Source organism: Neovison vison, chromosome 1, assembly GCF_020171115.1.
Source record: "Neovison vison isolate M4711 chromosome 1, ASM_NN_V1, whole genome shotgun sequence".
In the NCBI taxonomy this organism is placed as follows: domain Eukaryota; kingdom Metazoa; phylum Chordata; class Mammalia; order Carnivora; family Mustelidae; genus Neogale; species Neogale vison.
The window spans coordinates 95843360-95863613 of record NC_058091.1 but is presented as its reverse complement, the minus strand read 5'-3'; the positions used below and the strand labels follow the sequence as shown (position 1 = coordinate 95863613).

General features: G+C 38.6%; 1 protein-coding gene across 1 annotated transcript; it reads left to right on the top strand.

The window, feature by feature from the left end:
* The first annotated feature begins 1610 nt into the window (after nucleotides 1-1610).
* On the top strand, nucleotides 1611-20200 carry RHAG (Rh associated glycoprotein). The gene is made up of 10 exons (XM_044237538.1): nucleotides 1611-1764; nucleotides 9384-9567; nucleotides 10186-10336; nucleotides 12335-12482; nucleotides 12597-12763; nucleotides 14335-14472; nucleotides 15062-15183; nucleotides 18601-18674; nucleotides 19001-19074; nucleotides 20156-20200. The coding sequence occupies exons 1-10, from the start codon at nucleotides 1611-1613 to the stop codon at nucleotides 20186-20188; spliced, it is 1245 nt and encodes a 414-aa protein (XP_044093473.1). The 3' UTR covers nucleotides 20189-20200.
* The last annotated feature ends 54 nt before the right edge of the window (nucleotides 20201-20254 follow it).

Below are 20254 nucleotides of genomic sequence, written 5' to 3'. Positions count from 1 at the left end.
TGTGTATTCCCCAGCTGAGCATGCGAACCCACACAGGCTGTGTCATCCTGTGAGGAACAAGGGAAATAGTTATTTCCAAAATCTTTGGATTGTAGATTTAGAAACTATCAAAGATCATTTAGTCCTACTATTGTATGTTTTATTGTGGACAAATACAGAAAAAAAGACAAAAACAAAACAAAATAAAACAAACTTGCTGCTTTCTTTTATAAACATTTGTTGTGATACAGAATTTGGTTCAGCAGTTATTTGCACTTATATTCTGAATAGAATATAATTTTGGAAATGGGACTCACTAAAATAATTTTATTTAGGGGCACCTGGGTGGCTCATTTGGTTAAGCGTCTGCCTTTGTCGCAGGTCATGATTCCAGGATCCTGGAATAGAATTCCACCTGGGGCTTCCCACTTAGCCAGGAGCTTGCTTCTCCTTCTGCCTGCTGCTCCCCTGCTTGTGCTCTCTCTCTCTCTCTCTCTCTCTCTCTCTCTCTGACAAATAAATAAATAAAATCTTAAAAATAAAATAAAAATAATTTTATTTAACTGCTAGCTATAAGTTCTCAAAGTTCTCTATTCTGTTATGAGAACAACTACACAATGGAAGCAAGAACTGTCTCCGTATTTTTTAAGTGTTTGGCATCTTATTTGCAAGTGACTGTCAGAGTTTGGATTTGCTATGTCCATGTTTAAGTTCGCCCCCTTCTTTTCTAAGACTAAAAAATATATCTCAACATATCTGTGCATTCATATATTTCCAGTTGTGTAAAGCTGAGTATGGATTCAAGAAAAACATTATCTTAAATAAGCAAAACCACTTCTTATAGTGCTGTATTTTCCTCATTGTCCATTGGCTAATATTCAACATCTAGTATCTTTAATATTGAATGCATGGCCTTTTACAACCCAGGCAAGTTGTGTCCCCTTTTTCTCATTCCCTCCCTATCTGCCCTGTAATCTAGCTTTGCATAACTGCTATTCCTCAAATATGCCGTGTTCGAAGACTTCTGCTAGTCCATCTTACTAATAAAGACTATTTATTTTTAATGTCCCCATCAGTATCATTTTATGTGCTAGTGTTCTTAGCCCAAGACAAATCGCTGCCTTATATATGTTCTCTAGTACTTTTAGAGCCCCTATTATATTACCTACCCATTTTTATACAATCATTTGTGTATATGTCTGTCTTCCCAGCTAGATTCTCAAATTCCTCCAGGAAGTAAATAAACCCATTCTCTATTTTGTTTAGTTGCATGTCTCCTATAGAGCCTAGCTCAGTGCCTGCCATACAATAAGCACTCAATAAGTGTCTGTTGAACTATACTAAATAAGATTCTAGACACGTTTGTGCAATAGAGCATTTCTGTAGCCCGACTTCTTCAAGTCTATATTGTGTATTCTTCTAACTAGCATTTTGAATGACTTGACTACAGTGCATAATTCTCCCCAAGAGGTGGGGTGTTTTGATCAGTCTTGTCCATTTTTTTTTCTTGCAATGTCATTGGAGTGAGTTGAACATGCAGCTGAATTCCACACACAAAGCAGTCCTTCAGTTCTTATCAACCTCCCACAGCCTCTGAAGCCCTCAGTGTACCTCTGTCTTTTGCCACAGACATGAAGCTCTCATTCCCTCTTGTAGCCATTGGACTGGAAGTTTCCATGATTGTTTTATTTGGATTCTTTGTCAAGTATGAAACAGAGCAGAATGTCCAGCAGCAGTACAGCACCAACGCGACAAAAGTGGACAAATTCCTTGAGTTGCATCCTCGTGAGTAAACAATCTACTTCTTATTACCCATTTTGGGCTTTTCAGAATGTGAACGCATTTGGGAGACTTAGAGTGTGAAATCTTTGAATTCTATAACCCCTTGAGCTCCACACTGGAGCCCCTTATAGAATCTGTGATACTTATGGATACTAAGGGGATTATAATTTCGTGCTGAGGTATCTCGTCTATGGCATTGGTCTCTGTTGTTAATGCATTGGTCTCTGTTGTTAATGTGTTTGAATAGAATCACTGTCTACTAAAATATCAGCATAAGAAGCCAAAAATTAAATTAATTGATTAATCTTTTGTGTTATCTACATCTGCTAAATGACATTAATTTTCCCTTAAATCAATCCCTAGTTCTGCAAGGTATAAACATATCACCCCCAAACAACAACAAGCGTCTAAGGTAACTTTCAAGGAGAGAGCAGAAACAAAGTGGGATATGGAGAAGGGAGACTGGGTATCATGTGGGGGCCCTAAGGTATAAGAAGTGGTATTAAGAATGACATTAGAGGGGCGCCTGGGTGGCTCAGTGGGTTAAGCCGCTGCCTTCGGCTCAGGTCATGATTTCAGGGTCCTGGGATCGAGTCCCGCATCGGGAACTCTGCTCAGCAGGGAGCCTGCTTCCCTCTCTCTCTCTACCTGCCTCTCCATCTACTTGTGATTTCTCTCTGTCAAATTAAAAAAAAAAAAAAAAAGAATGACATTAGAAGTAAATGGATATACTCTGGATTTTATAACCTTCTAAAAGGAAAGCAGTTTGCTCCTCTGCAATGGGAAGAAAAACATGGGCACCTAATGTATTTTAAAGGCAGAGTCCTTCCCTGGAAATGGTAACTGAAGAAAAGAAAGAGTTTAGTTCCAAGTTTGATAAGGAAGACAATGAAATAGTTAATAAAGCAATAATAATTACCATTAACTGACTGCCTATTTGGAGTCAAGCATATTTATTACATCATTAACCAGGGAGGGAGGTGATAATATATCATATACATATATATCACATAATTTTATTATTCATTAATTTATTAACTATTAAATTTATTCAATCATTGAGAATAGTAACAATGTTTATGACAGTTCTATGGGCAAGTCTAAGCTTTTCAAAAAAAAAAACCCATATGATATTTGTTTCTCATTCCTCCATTTTTTGAGGGGGGTTATATAATGGGGAGTATTCTCATGCAGACATAATGACCCTAGAGCCACTAAATGACTCAGCCCATATTATCCCTGGTTAAAATATTTTGTAGAATAGCCCAGAAGCTACATGATTGTGGTTATACATATATATTTTTCCTACAGTTTCCCCCATATTTCAAATCAACTCACATAAAACTTACATGACAGCCTACATCATTAGAGAGATTAAATACTTGCTTATTAAGAAGAAATGTTCAAGTCAAACACATGTGGGCGCCTGCCCAGTGCCATGGGTTGTGCCAAGTGCAGGTGTCACATACAGGAAGGCTCTGCTCCTGCTTGAGAAGCTCATGGCGTCTTACAGCAGTTTTTGTTTCTAAGATTTTATTTATTTATTTGAGAGAGAACGTGAGGGAGAGAGAGGGCACAAGCAGAGGGAGCAGCAGGCAGAGGGAGAAGCAGACTCCCTGCCGAGCAGGGACCCCCGATGGGGGCTCGATCCCAGGACTCCAGGATCATGACCCAAGCTGAAGGCAGCCGCTGAACCAACGGAGACACCCAGGCACTCCCTATTACAGCAGTTTTAATTGCAGGGTGGTGGAAGTTAGGAGTTTTTCACAAATAAGCAAGACAGAATATTAATTTATATTTAAGCAAAGTCAGTCAGATATAGGTTTATTCATCCCTCTTGCTTGCATTCGGCTATGCTTTTCTGAATAGCAGAACAGTGCCTGGGGTCACACAGACCATCCCCAGGCATAACTGTGAAACTGTGTGGCATGCCTGAATATCATGTTTCATGACACGAATGACTCCATAGATACTCATTTGAGAAGGAAGCTATATTCTGTGGGTGTTGGGGCTTCATGGTACCTAGCAAAGTATTGGTCACTCTGCTGAGGCAAACAGGTGTTTTTTGTTTGTTTGTTTTAAGATTTCATTTATTTTAAGAGAAAGAGAGAGAGCGCAAGTAGGTGGAGCAACTGGCAGAGCAGGCAGAGGGAGAAGCAGGGTGCCTGCTGAGCAGGGAGCCTGATGCAGAAGTTGGTCCCAGGACCCTGGGATCATGATCTGAGCCGAAGGCAGATACTTAGCTGACTAAACCACGCAGGTGTCCTGAGACAGACAGTTTGACAAGGAATGAAGTGTGACTGTGACAGGCAGCTAATTCTTGCTAACCTATAGGCAGAGCAGAGAAAAAGAAAGTTTAGGGAGAAGGCCCTTTGAGGGCTGTCAACATTTTATTAGAATTCTACAAACACACATCTATGGGACAGCAAAACCACAGCCATGATCTTGTTGTACTCTATTACATTAAAACCTACTGGTCTCGCGCTCTGAGTAGTTTTTACCCATGTGTGATCTTGTAATGCTATGCCTCGATCATTGGAAAAATATTAATTCACCATTATGCAAATATTTCAAACATTGACATAGTTCACCATATAATAATGAAAGAGGATACTTGTTAATACCACCAGCCATCTCACCAGAAAACCCTTGAGAAATATTAGGAAGCTGATAAGCTCGCAGTGATGGACACAAACTTTCTAAAATTCTATTTTTTTTAAGTCAAAAGGTATTCGTGGCAACAAATACTGTTGATTCTTTTCCCTGAAATGACAGCCTCACTTCACTCATTTTTCAGACAATATCTATACCTGCCTGAAAAACCATAGTTTATGTAAGTCTTTTATTTCAAGTAAAAATAGAGTTCCGTGAAAAAACAAACAAATAACAACAAAAACTAAACAAAACAAAACAAAAACCCTGCTCTTTCAGTTGGTACTAAAACAATAACAAAAATGCTTCATTTCTGAGATATCCATCCTGTGTCAGCAGTACTCTTTGTGTAATGGCATTTCCATGGACTAATTCCTACAGGGTATTCAAAAGACACATATAAGAAGGTCAGTAGTTAGATTAATAATTTTTCTTGCTTCATCAAAAAATTCTTAATTAAAACCTGCTTTCCGCCACCTCGCCCCCACAAGTGAGTGGTTATTAAGAATACCACATAAGAGATTCTTAACTATAGGGTTGTGGAGGGGAGAAGATGGGGGGATGGGGTAACTGGGTAACGGGCATCATGGAGGGCACGCGATGAAATGAGCACTGGGTGTTAACACTGATGAATCGCTGAACTCTACCTCTGAAACTAATAATACACTGTGTGTTAACTAAGTTAAATAGAAACAAAATATTTTAAAAAAAAGAATACCACAACCATCAGCATGGATTGGTACCAGGCTAAAGGGCCCATAGCTTTACATAATTTTGTTTCATCATCTCTGGAAATACCAACACAGAGAAAAAAAGCAAGAAACACCATAAGATTATCATAAAAATAGTTTTCACCTATCAGACTCCCTGAAAGTGTCTCCAAGACCCCCAGATGTGTGCCAATCACACCTGGGGAACACTGAACGTATAGGTAAACTGACAAAGGATATACTATGCCACTAGACATTATTTTATGAATTTCAATACCAACGGTGGATTAAGCACAAGTATTTATTTTTTTAAAAGATTTTATTTGTTTATTTGACAACAGAGATCACAAGTAGGCAGAGAGGCAGGCAGAGAGAGAGAGAGGAGGAAGCAGGCTCCCTGCTGAGCAGAGAGCTTGATGTGGGGCTCGATCCCAGGACCCTGAGATCATGACCTGAGTTGAAGGCAGAGGCTTTAACCCACTGTCACCCAGGTGCCCCCAATCATTTATTTTTAATGATCTGCATTTCAGAATACATTTCTGTATTTACTCAGATATTATTAAGCTCATTTGTTACCAAAAGATTTAGCATATCTGGGTATAAGTTACAGGCAAAGAGTAACTAATTTATGCAGTATAAATGATTCCTAGGGAATTGCTTGCTGTTATTCTAAGTGTAACCTGGAATTGTTTCTATTCCTGAATTAACATACTGTCTGTGGTTTATGACCTAACCATAAGATACCAGCCTCCAGTAAAACCTGGGGTTGCCTTTGATTGAATAGTTTTTGCTTAGTGGAAAGGACTGGGGGCGATGAGCACAAGTACAATCCATATCCTAGTTTCTAAATACCATTCCCCACTCAGGGGCTCATTGGAGGAATTGCTGGTTCCAGGTCAGGGTGAGGAAAGCACAAGGTTTGCCAAGGATGTAAAAACTAATGGGGATCTGTCAAAGAACACAGTAGCATCCTGTTCGAAGCAGCACCAACTAGACAAACTGGAGATAAATGGAGAATTAAAAATAATAATGAAGGGTGCCTGAATGGCTCGGTTGTTTAAGTGTCTGCCTTCAGCTCGGGTCATGATCCCAGGGTCCTGGGATGGAGCCCCACGTGGAGTGTCCCTGCTCTGCAGCTAGTCTCCCTCTGCTTCCCAGAATCATCCTCACCCCCACGGGTGCTCTCCTTTTCTCTCTCTCTCTCTCTGTGAAAGAAGTAAAATTCTTTATAAAAGCAAAAACAAACCAAATAAATAAATAAATGAAAGAAGAAGAAAGCTGAACAATTTCTAATTAGGTTGGATTCACTTTCTCCTGAAAGAGTGCCTTACTGGCAGTGCTCGCTCAGTATTTGAACAAATGACAAGTGAGCACACATAGTAACAAAAACAAACCCATAAGCAAGTGAACTAAAATAAGAGGGGTATGCAGGATGGTACAGCTGTGATCTGGTTCTTGAAGGGTGTACAGAAGCTTGCCAGGTCGGGAAGTATTGGGTTCGAGTTGGAGAGGACATTCGAGGCAGCAGGCATATACAACTAGAGGGAAAGGACAGGTTTGTTTCATTCATTGGATGGGGGTGTTGTTGGAAAGTGAGTCAGAATCATCATCTGCATTTTAAGCACAGTTGGGTTATCAGGACTTGCAAGATATCCTACCGCAAGATATAGATGGAAGTAAAACAGAAGATACCAGCTATTGTCACATTTCCTTTGGAAACTAAAATCACACTCTGTTGAGAATATCTGATGAAGACAAGTCTTGGAAATTCTTAAAACCTGTTGGAAGACTTCACAGAAGTTCAATCTCCTTTCCCTCTGCAGAGGACATTTTATTCCTTTAATGGCAGTCTTGCACTATAGAACTAAACCGATGGCCCTCTCTCTAGTCCCCACCCATACATTCTTAGAACAGGATACAAGACAATACAGAATCCTAATTGTTTATAGATCTTTCTTATCCACATTTTTTTTTTAACACAGAATCACTGTCAAGAGTTTTCACAACATTATATATAAACTCTTTAGCAACCTAAATAATAGATGAGCTTCTTAAGCCCCCTGGTGGCAAAAAGCAGTAACAATCTTTGAGGGGAAAAAAAAAAACCATCAAAGCAGTTAAGACGTCCCATCCCTTACATTTCAAAACCCAAGCAGTAAAAACAGTCTGAGGGGTTTGAAGTGGCGGGGGGGTGGGAGGTTGGGGTACCAGGTGGTGGGTATTATAGAGGGCACAGCTTGCATGGAGCACTGGGTGTGGTGAAAAAATAATGAATACTGTTTTTCTGAAAATAAATAAATTGGGGGAAAAAAAAAAAAAAACCCAAGCAGTTTCACGTTTGTTGGTCATGGCCCCCCAACAGGTCACATGGAATCCCAATCCCTAAATTCCCTGGGTGGATAATGAGATGAGGATGGGTGTTGTCACCTGTCTGAACTGGAAGACTGTGCAGTGTTCTCCTCAATGAGACTTCCCGAAAATCCACTGACAAGGAACAATTTTCAGAAATCTATCCTTCCCTTTCTCATCCTCTTCATACGCCTTTCTTGGGAGGTGGCTGAAAGTCTCATTGCATGGATAGGGTCAAAAGAGTGAATGACTCTAGTGTGTACCTGAATCATGGAGTATTCTCATTCTCTTTATTCTTTCATGTGCTGCCTTTGTCCACAAGTTAGATTGGATCTTAGGCCACTGAAGGACCCTACTGACTCAATCTATGATGCCAACCATATCTGTCTGTCTTGTTACTCATCATAGAGTAATACCTTAGGATAAATCCCCATGCCTCCAAAGAGCCCTTCAAATGCCTACCAAGAGTCTTTGAAATGCTGGGTACCTTTGAAAAGTCAACATCTTCCATCCACTTCTGGGTGGGATCACTGTCAGAGATTAGCTTATCCAATTTAATTTGCAAAGTTTGAAATTAATGTGGTCTCCAAGTTGTGTCAGGAGAGAAGGTCAGAAAAATTCTGCAGAGAGAAATGAAGCCCATAAAGTAGGAGCTACAGGTTAGGCTCCCTGGGAATCAGGCTTTAAGACAGACATTAGCTTGAAAACAGTTTAGTAGGGAGTGCCTTAAGGATCAGTACCTGTAGCAGGAAGGTTTCCAGGGAGAGACCCCATAGGGTATCCTGAGACCAGGATTATTTAGCTCCATGTTATTCTTCCCTGAGGGCAGGGGATGCTATTGTGAATCGGTCATTGACCACAGGCTACCCCAGGGAGAGGCAATTCCTGAAAAGAACTGAGAATTTAGGACTACCAACTGGCAACTCCTTATAGCCAGGGAACTGGAAAGAATAAGTTCTTCATCTTTAAAAGGGGTGTATGGGCAGTGTATGACAGCATCTCCTACAGTAGACAAAGCCGAATGGTGTAGTCTCCCTATCCACAAACACAGTTCCCCAAGCCTGATGACAGAACTGCGGGAGAAAGACCAAAGGGTAGTAACACGTCTCTGAGTTCCCACAAAGTCAACACTCTGCCTTGCTTATTTGTACATCCATCCCATGGTCTTTTTTCTTTTCTATTCTTTTTTTTTTTTTTTTCCCAGTGGCTTAGAAAGTGCTAACAAAGACATTACTTTATTGGACTTGAATGCTGATCTGATAAGATTCCCGGACCTGGTATTATACAGATTTGTATCTGTATAATAAATGGAGACGGTAGCTCTTTAATTTAGTCATTATTGCCTCTTATCTTATACGCAGACTTTTATGCCAACTCTTGGGGAGCAAAAGAGGACTGTGTCCTAATCCCTTCAACCAAGAAACTCACAGTCGAGTGCAGGAGATGAACACCTCATCAAGGAACTATTACACTATAATGCATGCTAAATAAATGCTAATATAGTGTGGCAAGGCTAAAGTTGAAGTGTATGTAGAATGCTGTGTAAAAGACAAGAAGACATATTAATTTTCCTGGAGAGAACTGGGAAAGTCCACAAGAGCGGGTGATGTTTGCACTGTGCTTTGCAAAGTTTTCCTCAGGTGGGAAGTAATTGAAAACTCTTCAGGTATGAGAACACATGGTATTCCAAGAAAAGGCTCAAATATTGACAAACTTGCCCAGAGTCTCATGGCTGGTAAGCAGTCAGACTGGCTTTGGAGCCTAGTCTTTGGCTTCCTAGTTAATGCTCTCTCTTTGCAGTGTTTTATATATCAGATGTAACATTTAATAAATGGGATATATTATGAAGCAACCCTTTCTTCGTTCTCCCCTAACACATAATTTTTTCCTTCTTTTTTTTTTTTTTTCCAGTATTCCAAGATGTGCATGTAATGATACTTGTTGGGTTTGGCTTCCTCATGACCTTCCTGAAAAAATATGGCTTTAGTAGTGTGGGCATCAATCTACTCATTGCTGCTTTGGGCCTCCAATGGGGCACTTTTATTCAGGGGATCTTGCACAACAAAGGACAGACAATTTACATTGGAATCAAAAAGTGAGCATCCCTTATTTTTCAAAATTATGTTTTCAGGGCAGTTGTTTCTCTTTGTGGTCTCTTGTCAGTCAGCCTCTGAACCAGCTGGTACACTGTCTCCCTAAGACAATGAAATATTGCTGGGACCCCAGGATGTAAATCGACATTGTGCTCTACTGAGCTGAGTCATTCATTCATACCTATATCCTCTCTGGTTTGACTTTAAGGACATGAGAAATCCTATCTCATTGAAGGTTATTCCTTCCATCTCAGCTACAGGGAGCAAAAAGCCTCCATTAGCTCTTTTTCTACATGTCTGTATTTACATTTTGAAATGTAAACACTGTAGAAAGTAAGTCATTTATCAGATCAACAAAAATAAAGAAAAACCTAAATGAAATCAAGAACAGATGGGTCAAAGTAAAGGAAATGCTGGAGTGACCCGAATGTATAGCAGATGGAAAAGAGGAGGGGTAAGGAAATGAGGGTGTTTAAAGGGTACCTGGGACGAACTCCTGACGTGGTGGTTGGGGAGAGGACCTTGCATGCTGGATAAAGGAATGCTGTGATTCATCTGAGCTCACAGTTCTGTGTTGGGTGTGCATATTATTGGATGTATTCTTTCTTTTTTTCCCTCAGCATAATAAATGCAGACTTCAGTACAGCCACAGTCCTAATTTCTTTTGGAGCTGTCCTGGGAAAAATAAGCCCAGTCCAAATGCTGATCATGACAATACTAGAAATCGCTGTCTTTGCTGGCAATGAATATGTGGTTGGTGAGATATTTCAGGTAAGTATTAGATGATTTATACTTAGTAGCTTTGACATCAGTTCTGATTACACCCAAAGGATGCTTACTCTACATAGGGACAGAGATTGGTGAGCATGATAGAATAGCAAGTGTAATTATACCCATCATTATCTGAGTGCCTTTGATAAACCAGGAGTCTTATCAACATTACCTTATTTCATTGTCACCGCCAGACAATAACCTGGGTATTATGCTGTTACTGTTGTACAAATTACAACTAATGATCACAGATGCTGAATGACTGATCCAAATCTGGACTCAAACCTAGAATTTACTAACTCCATAACTCTTTTTATTAAATTATATTTACTATCAATGATCAATTCCTATTATATTTCAACTACTAGATGACTAGCCCTTTTTTTTTTTCTTAAGATTTTATTTATCTATTTGAGTGAGAGACAGAGAGTACATGAGAAACAGTGCAAGACAGAGAGCACTAGCAGGAGATGGGGGGGAACAAGGATCCAAAAGCAAGACTCGAAGGACTGAATCCCACAACCCTGGGGATTATGACCTGAGTTGAAGACAGAGGCTTAACAGACTGAGCCACTCAGGCACTCCTGACTAGCCTGGTCTAAGGCTTTTGTTAAAGCCTAGATCAAATTTCTTCTCCTGCATGAAAAATCACATTGATTCCCCTGAGGATATTTCTGGGCATTCCCCAGTATTTTGCTTGTTTCTATTGAACATTTAATTCCACAGCCAATATTTTTTAAGTTTTTATTTAAATTCCAGTTAGTTAACATGCAGTGTAATATTAGTTTCAGGTATGCAATACAGTGATTCAACACTTCCATACATCACCTGGTGTTCATCACAGCAAGTGCCCTCCTTCATCCCCATCACCTATTTCACCCATCCCCCCACCCATCTCCCGCTCTGTCCACAGAATATGTTTCTGAAAACTTTCCAGGTGAGTCTGACAAACAAAATAGTTAATGTCCTTGTCTTTATAGAGTTTACAGTCCAGTGAGAGAAGACAGACCTTGAATAGAGAATCATTTATCACCTACCCACCCATAGGCAGGTGCATGCACACACACAAATATTATAAATTAAAAAATATGAAAATATGAAAAATATGGAGAGGGGGCTATGGGAGAGCATAACTGGAAGACCTAACTTAGATTGTGGAATCAAAGAAGGCCTATCTGAGGAAGTGGTAGTTAAGCTGGACCTGAAAGGTACATAGGAGTTTATCAAGCATGAAAATCTAAATAAATTAATAAGTTTGCATTATTTTCCTACCTTAATAAGTACAAGAGGAGCTATGAATCAAGTTTGGCACTCCAACCTTTCCCTCCTGGGGTAGGAGACTATAGAAGACCGGATCAAATTCATACAGTGTCCTAAAGAGGGACCTAAATATGTTGCTTCAAATGAATCTTGGACATCAGTTGGTTTTCACATCATCATATAGCACAGTGAAAAAAATATGGGAAAGACTTGGGCTTTTTAAAGCTTCAAGTCTTTGAAATGTGATTAAATAAGCCTTAACTATAATGTCAAATGAATGCAAAGAGCATCTTTCTTTTGAAATAAGGGCAGTGTATATCATTTCATTTCAAATTTCCCTAACCTTGAGAAGTTAACTAAAATGAATTGAATGTCCACAAAGACCTAGCACTTTACAAACATGGCCTCACTAAGTCTCACCATGACTATATTAGCTGGTAATATTTCCCACTTTACAGAAGCAGAGAATCAGAGAAATATAGTAATTTGTCTGAAGTCACATTGCAAGGAAGCACCTGACCTAGCATTGGAAGTCAGTTCTGCATGTCTCCAAATCCTATATATTTTTTTTAATGTCACTATCCTATTTTATCTTCTTTTATTCTTTCTCTGACATACCCTTTCTTTCTTTCTTTTCATTTCTTCTAATGTTTAACCAATGAGCAGTCCTTTCATTGACTTTCCTCCTGTAGTTAGATTCAGTTTCACCTCTAAAAACATGAATGTTTTGCCCCTCAGGCTTCTGACATTGGAGCATCAATGACGATCCATGCTTTTGGGGCCTACTTTGGCTTGGCGGTAGCAGGTGTCCTATATCAGTCAGGCTTGAGAAGGCAGAATGAGAAGGAGGAGTCTGTGTACCACTCAGATTTGTTTGCAATGATTGGTGAGTAGAGATGAACTTGCCTGATTGGTGAGTAGAGTTGATCCAAGGCAAACAGCCTCCTAGGGACTGTCTTCCATATCCAGCACTAATATCCCTTTCTGTGCTTTATGACAGGGACTCTTTTCCTTTGGATCTTTTGGCCCAGTTTTAATTCAGCCATCGCTGAAACTACAGAGCAACAGTACCTGGCCATCGTAAATACCTACTTCTCTCTTGTTGCCTGCGTGCTCACAGCCTATGCATTTTCCAGCCTCGTGGGGAAGAGAGGCAAGCTCGATATGGTCAGTACATATTAACCACCATGGAAGCTTTGCTAAGTGACACTGATGGTTGCCCAGATGAGTAGGTCATTTCTGCCTCACTGCTGAGCTGCTGCAACAAATCACAACACTGCAAACCTTGCAGAATATTTAAAAAATAATGTTCATTTGTTTCTTCATCAAATTTATATTGTGGCAAATCAAAAGGGTGTTCTCAAGGAATATACAGTCCATTAGGGAACATAGTTATGCACATATCAAATATTTGAGGCATATTTCTTTAATGATGGAGTTGACTTTCTCCCAGGTCTTAGGAAATCTTCCTTAAAAACAGGACTTGCCAAGAATAGAAACAGAGAATAGGGGGAGGGTGTGAGTTAAGTCTGTTTTCCTAACTGTAAATATTCCTCTCAAATAACAACTAAAGGCAATGTGGGGCCTGGAATAAGACTCTGGAGGAAAAAAAAAAAGGACATTAGTGGGAATACTGGTAAAATTCAGGTAAAACCTTTGATAGTATTCTATCAATGCTACTTTCTTGGTTCTATGATAACATAAAAGGTTAACCTTGGGGGAAGCTGGGTGAGGGATATACGGAGACTCTGAAGTATTTCTACAGCTATTACGTGTTTAAAATGATATCAGAACACAACATTTTTTTTTAAACACTCCCAAGTTGGTCTTCTGAGTTTCTTTCCTATGAACTAGAGAAATGCATGTGAAGGAATAATCCACACATCAGCTGCTCTTCTTTTCCAGCCTGAGGGAAGAAAAGGATATTGTAATTGCTTCAAGCAGAGCTAAAGACATAGATTTCAATGCTGTACAATTTGTTTAATGAAAGAAAATTGAAAACAAAAAAAGAAAGAAAAAAAATACATGAACAGCTCAGTCCTCTCTTAAAAGTAGTGGTGAGACTTCCTCCTTAGGAAGAACAGCCAGAACATGATTCTTCTGAGGAATTCTGGTAAATGGCAACTGGTTACTCTTTCCACCATCTTCAAATATTCTCAATACAGTGACACTTGTGAAAGCTGTTGTCTTCCAGGTATAATGTGCACATTTTGATCTCTACATTCCCTCTTTGAATATTGGAATGTCATAACTGTTGTCTTTCATTTACAATGTGTACACTTTGATGTCTCTATCTTCCCTCTTTGAATATTGGAATGTCAAAAACTCCACCAAACACACACCAGCCACTTTTGGTTCATAACAACCACAAATGCATTTCCATACTGAATAAACAGTCATACCACTACTAGAATAACTACATTATATGCACCAGGCCTTCCATCACAAATTCTTTGGTTTTCCTCTCATTCCTCCCCAAGCTGGTCTCACTAACCTGATTGCTCAGTCCCTACTGAGGAACCACAACGAGGAAGATATCAAATGTCAACCATTTGGAAGAAAGGCCTTTTGTCATTACCAAGAACCTTCTTTTTAAAAAAGAATCAGTAGCCCTTTGAACTGAGAAATAGACCATGGAGTCCATGGAGACCATGGAGTCTATCTAGGGAATAGACCCTAGATAGATTACTTCATTCCTTCTGAAGCCGACCTCGTTCAGCTCACTGTACTGCCCACAGGTTCACATTCAGAATGCAACCCTGGCTGGAGGAGTTGCTGTGGGCACTTGTGCAGACATGAAGATTCACCCATATGGTGCTATGATCATTGGGAGCATTGCAGGAACTGTCTCCGTGCTTGGTTTCAAGTTTCTGACTGTAAGTATGACAGGTGCTCTCAGTCAAACTCTGAATCTGTACCATCATCTTCTGACATCCTACCAGCAGGGAAAAACTATGCAAATTCCTTTTATCATCACCCCTCCTTCTTCGAGGGTCATTTCCCTTCCTATCAGAAGTATGGCTCGCAGTTCTGGATCCAGTGGTTTCTACTCTTCCTTGACTTCTTTTGTGTACCAGGAAAGAATCTGATATTATTAAATTATTAAAAAAATTAGTGTGAATTGAATGTTAAGTATGGGTGCTCGTTTCCTCAGGGCAGTTTCATTAAAGTTTTTGTTGTTGATGATGTTTGCTTGTTTTGCATAATAAAGCACTCTGTGACCTTTTACGGGGATTTAGAATATCATCAGTATGTCAGAAGGAGGAGGACTTGAAATCACCTGCCTTCAAATCCATCTACTAAAAACTGATATAAGTAGTTTTGCCACCAACATATTCGGATTCTTTGACTTAAGTGGGCTATAGATAAGGATGGCAAAAGGGGTGACAGATAAAATTTTCCTGCATAGTCATTGACTTCAGTATGTCTAACAAAATAATAAACTTCCTCTTTTTACAATTTTAGCCATGTCTTACTGATAAACTGCGGATCCATGACACATGCGGTGTTCATAACCTGCATGGCTTACCTGGTGTGATAGGAGGCCTCGCAAGCATTGTGGCAATAGTCCTGGGAGCATCTAAGGCGTGAGTTAAAGAATGGGTTTTTCTGCATCCTGAGGTCCAATGATGTTTTCTCTCACTCTTGGAGGAAATCTGGTCATAAAATGGGTTTTTCTTTAGCAATCCAGGCAACGGTATCATCCTTACTGAAGCCAAAGAGACACGACTGGGTGGATAAAGTTGGGTGGAAAGATATGTCTTAACTAAGGTTATTAATGGTGGTTGGTTTTTGTTTGTTTTAATTAACAGTGTTAATTTAAATATTTCTACCACAGGCAAGTGTATCCTCACAGGGCAATATGATAATCACAGTCAGATTATAGTAGGCTTACTCTTTTAGTTAGTCTCACCAAAATGGAAGAGGGGACATCTGTAATGAGCTGAGCAGTCCTTTCCTACAATCAACACATCGAACCATGAGTTAGCATAACATGAAGAGCGCTGGATCTGGGGAATCAGGAAACCAGGCAAACGGCTTCGCCTTTGCTATTGACTAATAATGGGGCCTCTGACAGCTCACTTAGCTTCTGTTTCCTCTTCTGTAAAATGAGGGAATTATAGTATTTATTCTCTAAAATCCTTTCAAGCTCTAACAGACTTAGATTCTTCCCAGAGAGGTCATAAATATTTTAAGGGCCGGAGGAAGAACAGTTATCAGTTAAATACAGGACAACAAAAGTGATGTCAAAGGCCATCAGTTGTCACTTTTAGGTAACAAGATTGGAAAAATTTGATATGAACGTCATTTGTGTAAAAGAGCTGAGAAGACCACAGAGTCCAGATCACTCAGGGATTAAGGAAGCAGGAATTAAAACTCTCAATTTTTAAATTTTTAAATTTAAATTTAAACTTTTAAATTTAAATTTTTAAATTTAAAATTTTTAAAGCACATTAAAGCATAAAAGAAAAGGTGAATATGTTTGAAAATGACTCAGAGTGACTACTGGCTAGAGTTTAATAATTTGAAGAGAAAATTTTCTTTCTTTTTCACAGATTAAAATTCAACTCTGTTGAGACCAGTCATGATAAATATTTGAAAAAAATTGTTTAATCATATTTTCTACTCAATAGAAAGTTGGCTTCCACTTTCATGTCTAGAGCTGACCTATTTCTTTTGTTTGTTTTCTTTTTTTTTTTTTTTTTTTTGGTCCCCTTTGCAAAATTGGAGAACAACCCCAGAAATAGCCACATTTTCTTGCAGCTCTCTCTGGGACCTAACATGCTGCTGAGACAAACACTAACATATTTGAATGCAAATCAAGCACGACAAAAACATGGGTCCATGAGCTCAACTCCTAAGTGCTATGGTGTGCCTCATGATGAGCAATAAAGGAATTACTGAGCATCATGCCTGCACCCATTGTATGGATGCAATAAAACAACTATCTGGCTCTCACAGGCTGGGTTTCACTGGGTGGACTTGGGGTAGGTTCTGTAGTTGAGAGTCAAGTTCTTGGGTGTTCAGGTTGATCAGCCACTTCTCAGTATGCTCAGGGGGACTTGGAGGTGGGGTGGATGACAAGCCTTGGAAGGCCTAGTCACATGGATGAAATTCACACACATCTCACACACCAGATAAAATATTTTGGCCAAGAACCAAGACTATTTACTCAGATATTTCTATTCAGAAGAGTAAAACACAAATCGGGTTTCTTGGTAAGCATAGAACAAGGAGAAGTAAGGATTCTTAAAAGTTATCTGTGCACATTATGGCCGCCTAATTCTAATAATGCAGTTAATTTTGATAAACCTCATGTTTCCCAAGCCCATTTTATCAGGGAACATTTTTTATCAAAAATATCTTTTAATACCTTGGAAAAAATGTTGGCAAATTCTGGTAAAATTTACAGGCCATTTACAAAAGAAAAGTATCAAATGAGTAAATATATGTTAAATGTGAGATCTCACTAGTGATCAAAGAAATGCAAATTAACACATTACCAATTTCTCATTTATCAAGTTGATAAAGATGAAATGAATCATGATACTGAATGGTAGCTAATGTAGAGAAATGGGGATATGAATTATACGTTTTTCTATTTCAAATGACCCTGAAGAAGTATATAAACTTTTACTAAAAATTTCATTTCTAGATATGTTTTATTTTAAGGAAATTATTGGGCAAATTCATAAGCATGTTCATAAGAGGATGTGTTCTCACAGCATTTTAAAAAATATGACACATTGGAAGCAACCTAAGTATCCAAACTCAGGACTATAATTACAGTATATTTTTAGAGTGTAATATTTGGGAGTAATTAAAATTATGATCCAGGTCTACATTTACTGGCATCAAAGGACACTGAAGAATTAATGGGAAAATTAGTATTATTACATGACTGGCCTTTTATAAAAATATATGTCTCTATCTTACATTTTTATACTGATTAAGATTTGAGGGAAATTAAACTTTTTCCCTTCCTTTTCTGGATTAATGTTTTCTCATACTCTTAAAATGAGTATGTGTTGCCAGTACAATAGCACAATTTTCACATAGTAGAAAAAATTTAAACCCTTCAAATAAAAAGAGAAAATGGAAATCTGAGTTTAGTACATTCTTTCCCTTGGATGATGAAAATGACACACCAAGGATGAATTACCAAGACACTCTCATTTTCCAATTGTTCGCTTTCCCATAATCACACATTTAGTCCTTCAACAACTATTTATGAATTTTCTGCTAAGGGTAAGGTGCTGTGCTAAGGAGGTATTCACATCCCTAGTTCTTTTTTTGTCACTCCTATACTAGCCTTCTGCATTTCAATAGTTTTTTATGACATTCTTCCAATCTCAAAAATTATGAGGATTTTTTTTTTTTACTAATTTTGTTTTAAGGTAACTGTGTCTAAAATGGCTTACAGAGATTTTTAAAATATATTCAATGAGTTATCTTTACACTATATGCTAAAATTAGCTTTCCTGATCTTAGTGATTTTTAATTAAACTGCAATTTTCCTTTTGCGATGGGATGAGGAAAGATGGCACTCATGTTTATTTTGTACATTACTCCATCCTCAATGTCTAGAAGGGAAGGTGGCACAGAGTGAGGACTCAATAAATATTTGTTGAATGGATCAGATTGAAGATCAGAACCTGGTGCCATATTTTTAGAAAATACTAAACTCTTTCTAAGGAAGATCTTTTCATCAATCCTGAAGAAAAATGTGATTTTTGCTTGAGTGTTTATGAGGACTTCTTAACATTACTCAAGAATTTAATAAAATAAAATACAAAATAAAATGTACATACAATATAAAATATACATACAAAATAAAAATACAAAATAAAACAAAAATTGTAAATTAATGTTTCTTTGCTGGTGTAATGCTGCGCTCTGGCCTAAAGATGGCGAGCATCCACTCCCTCAGGAAATGAGATTTGTTTGCTGGTACTCTGGAAAAACAACACTGGTCTTTTCTTTTGGCTTCCTAGGTCTACCAGGACTACCATGTTGATGCAGGCAGCTGCTCTAGGATCTTCCCTTGGAACGGCAATTGTTGGAGGGCTGATCACAGGTCAGGATGAAAAGTAAACACTTCCATGTGCTGCATGTGGTCAGCATGATAGATGATAAACATATCAACTGGTAAATTTGAAAATATTCTAAAGTTCTGACAGTAAAATAATCATGTAAGCTCAAGGGGATGATTTTATAGCAACATATATATGTATATTTTTTAATATTTTATTTTTAAGTAATCTTTATACCCAATGTGGGGCTTGAACTCAGACACCAAGATGAAAAGTTGCCCTATAACTTACAGTAGTATTTTTATTACTATGCAAGTAAGTTTTCCTCTTCAGCATCATAACGTGCCTTATTTTCTCCCTAATCTTATAGGTTTAATTCTCAGGTTCATTGTCTGTGTCCAGCCATCTACGGAATTCTTCTTTGATGATTCTGCATATTGGGAGGTACGGCGCAGCGTTCTAGCTAAGAATGTAAATGATGACTATACCAGTGAAAGTTCTGCTCACCCGAAGCCAAAATGTCTGTTTGGCATCTTTGTGATAAAACTGGATAAACTTCCTAATTATAGAAAGAGATTGAAACAATGTATCCTGACAGATAAAATCAGAAGTTAAGGTCTTTTCCAAAGCAGAAAGGACATCAAGACAGAATTCAGTAGGCAAATTGTCCTTTGCTCCACTGAGAGCAATAAAAAGCTTCTCATAAATATAATAGGAATACCAGGAAGTAGCATGAGATTTTATACCAGATACATGAGTAGACAAAAACAGGTAGAATATGTAAGGTTGAAGAATCTCAGTGAAGAAACTAACAAGAGGTTTTATGAAAAACATCGTCTTCTTTCTATCCTCCAGTTTCTACCTCTTTACTCCATTGACATTTTCCCCAAATTATTTCCTGCAAAGCTTAAGAGAGACAGGTATTTCGATATGTTCAGCGGGATTGTCAGGAAAAACAGGTTTGGTAAAAAGAATGTAGTCGGTATAAACATTCGGGTGCACATGCTTAGCGAAATAAGTCAAGCGGAGAAAGACAACTATCGTATGATCTCCCTGATATGAGGAAGTGGAGATGCAACATGGGGGCTTAAGTGGGTAGGAGAAGAATAAATGAAACAAGATGGTATTGGGAGGGAGACAAACCATGAGTGACTCTCAATCTCACAAAACAAACTGAGGGTTGCTGGGGGGAGGGGGGTTGAGAGAAGGGGGGTGGGGTTATGAACGTTGGGGAGGGTATGTGCTTTGGTGAGTGCTGTGAAGTATGTAAACCTGGCGATTCACAGACCTGTACCCCTGGGGATAAAAATATATGTTTATAAAAAATTAAAAATTGAAAAAAAAAAGAAAAAGAATGTAGTCTGGGTGAGTGAGGTAAATATCTTTGTTCTTTTATTTTTCCCCAAGACAAACACTTGTTACTCCTAGTTCTTTCTATTGAAATACCTTTTGTGTTTCAGTGCTAACCTCTGTCAGGTCCAAGTGAAAGAAACTATAAAATGCCCTAATCTTGTTTTCTTTAAAGGTCCCCAAGAGGGAAGAAGGTGACAATGAATGAACATGATGGCCACAACCAGCCGGAACCTAAAGACTAAATTTCATTCCTGTGCCTCAGTTTCCTTTC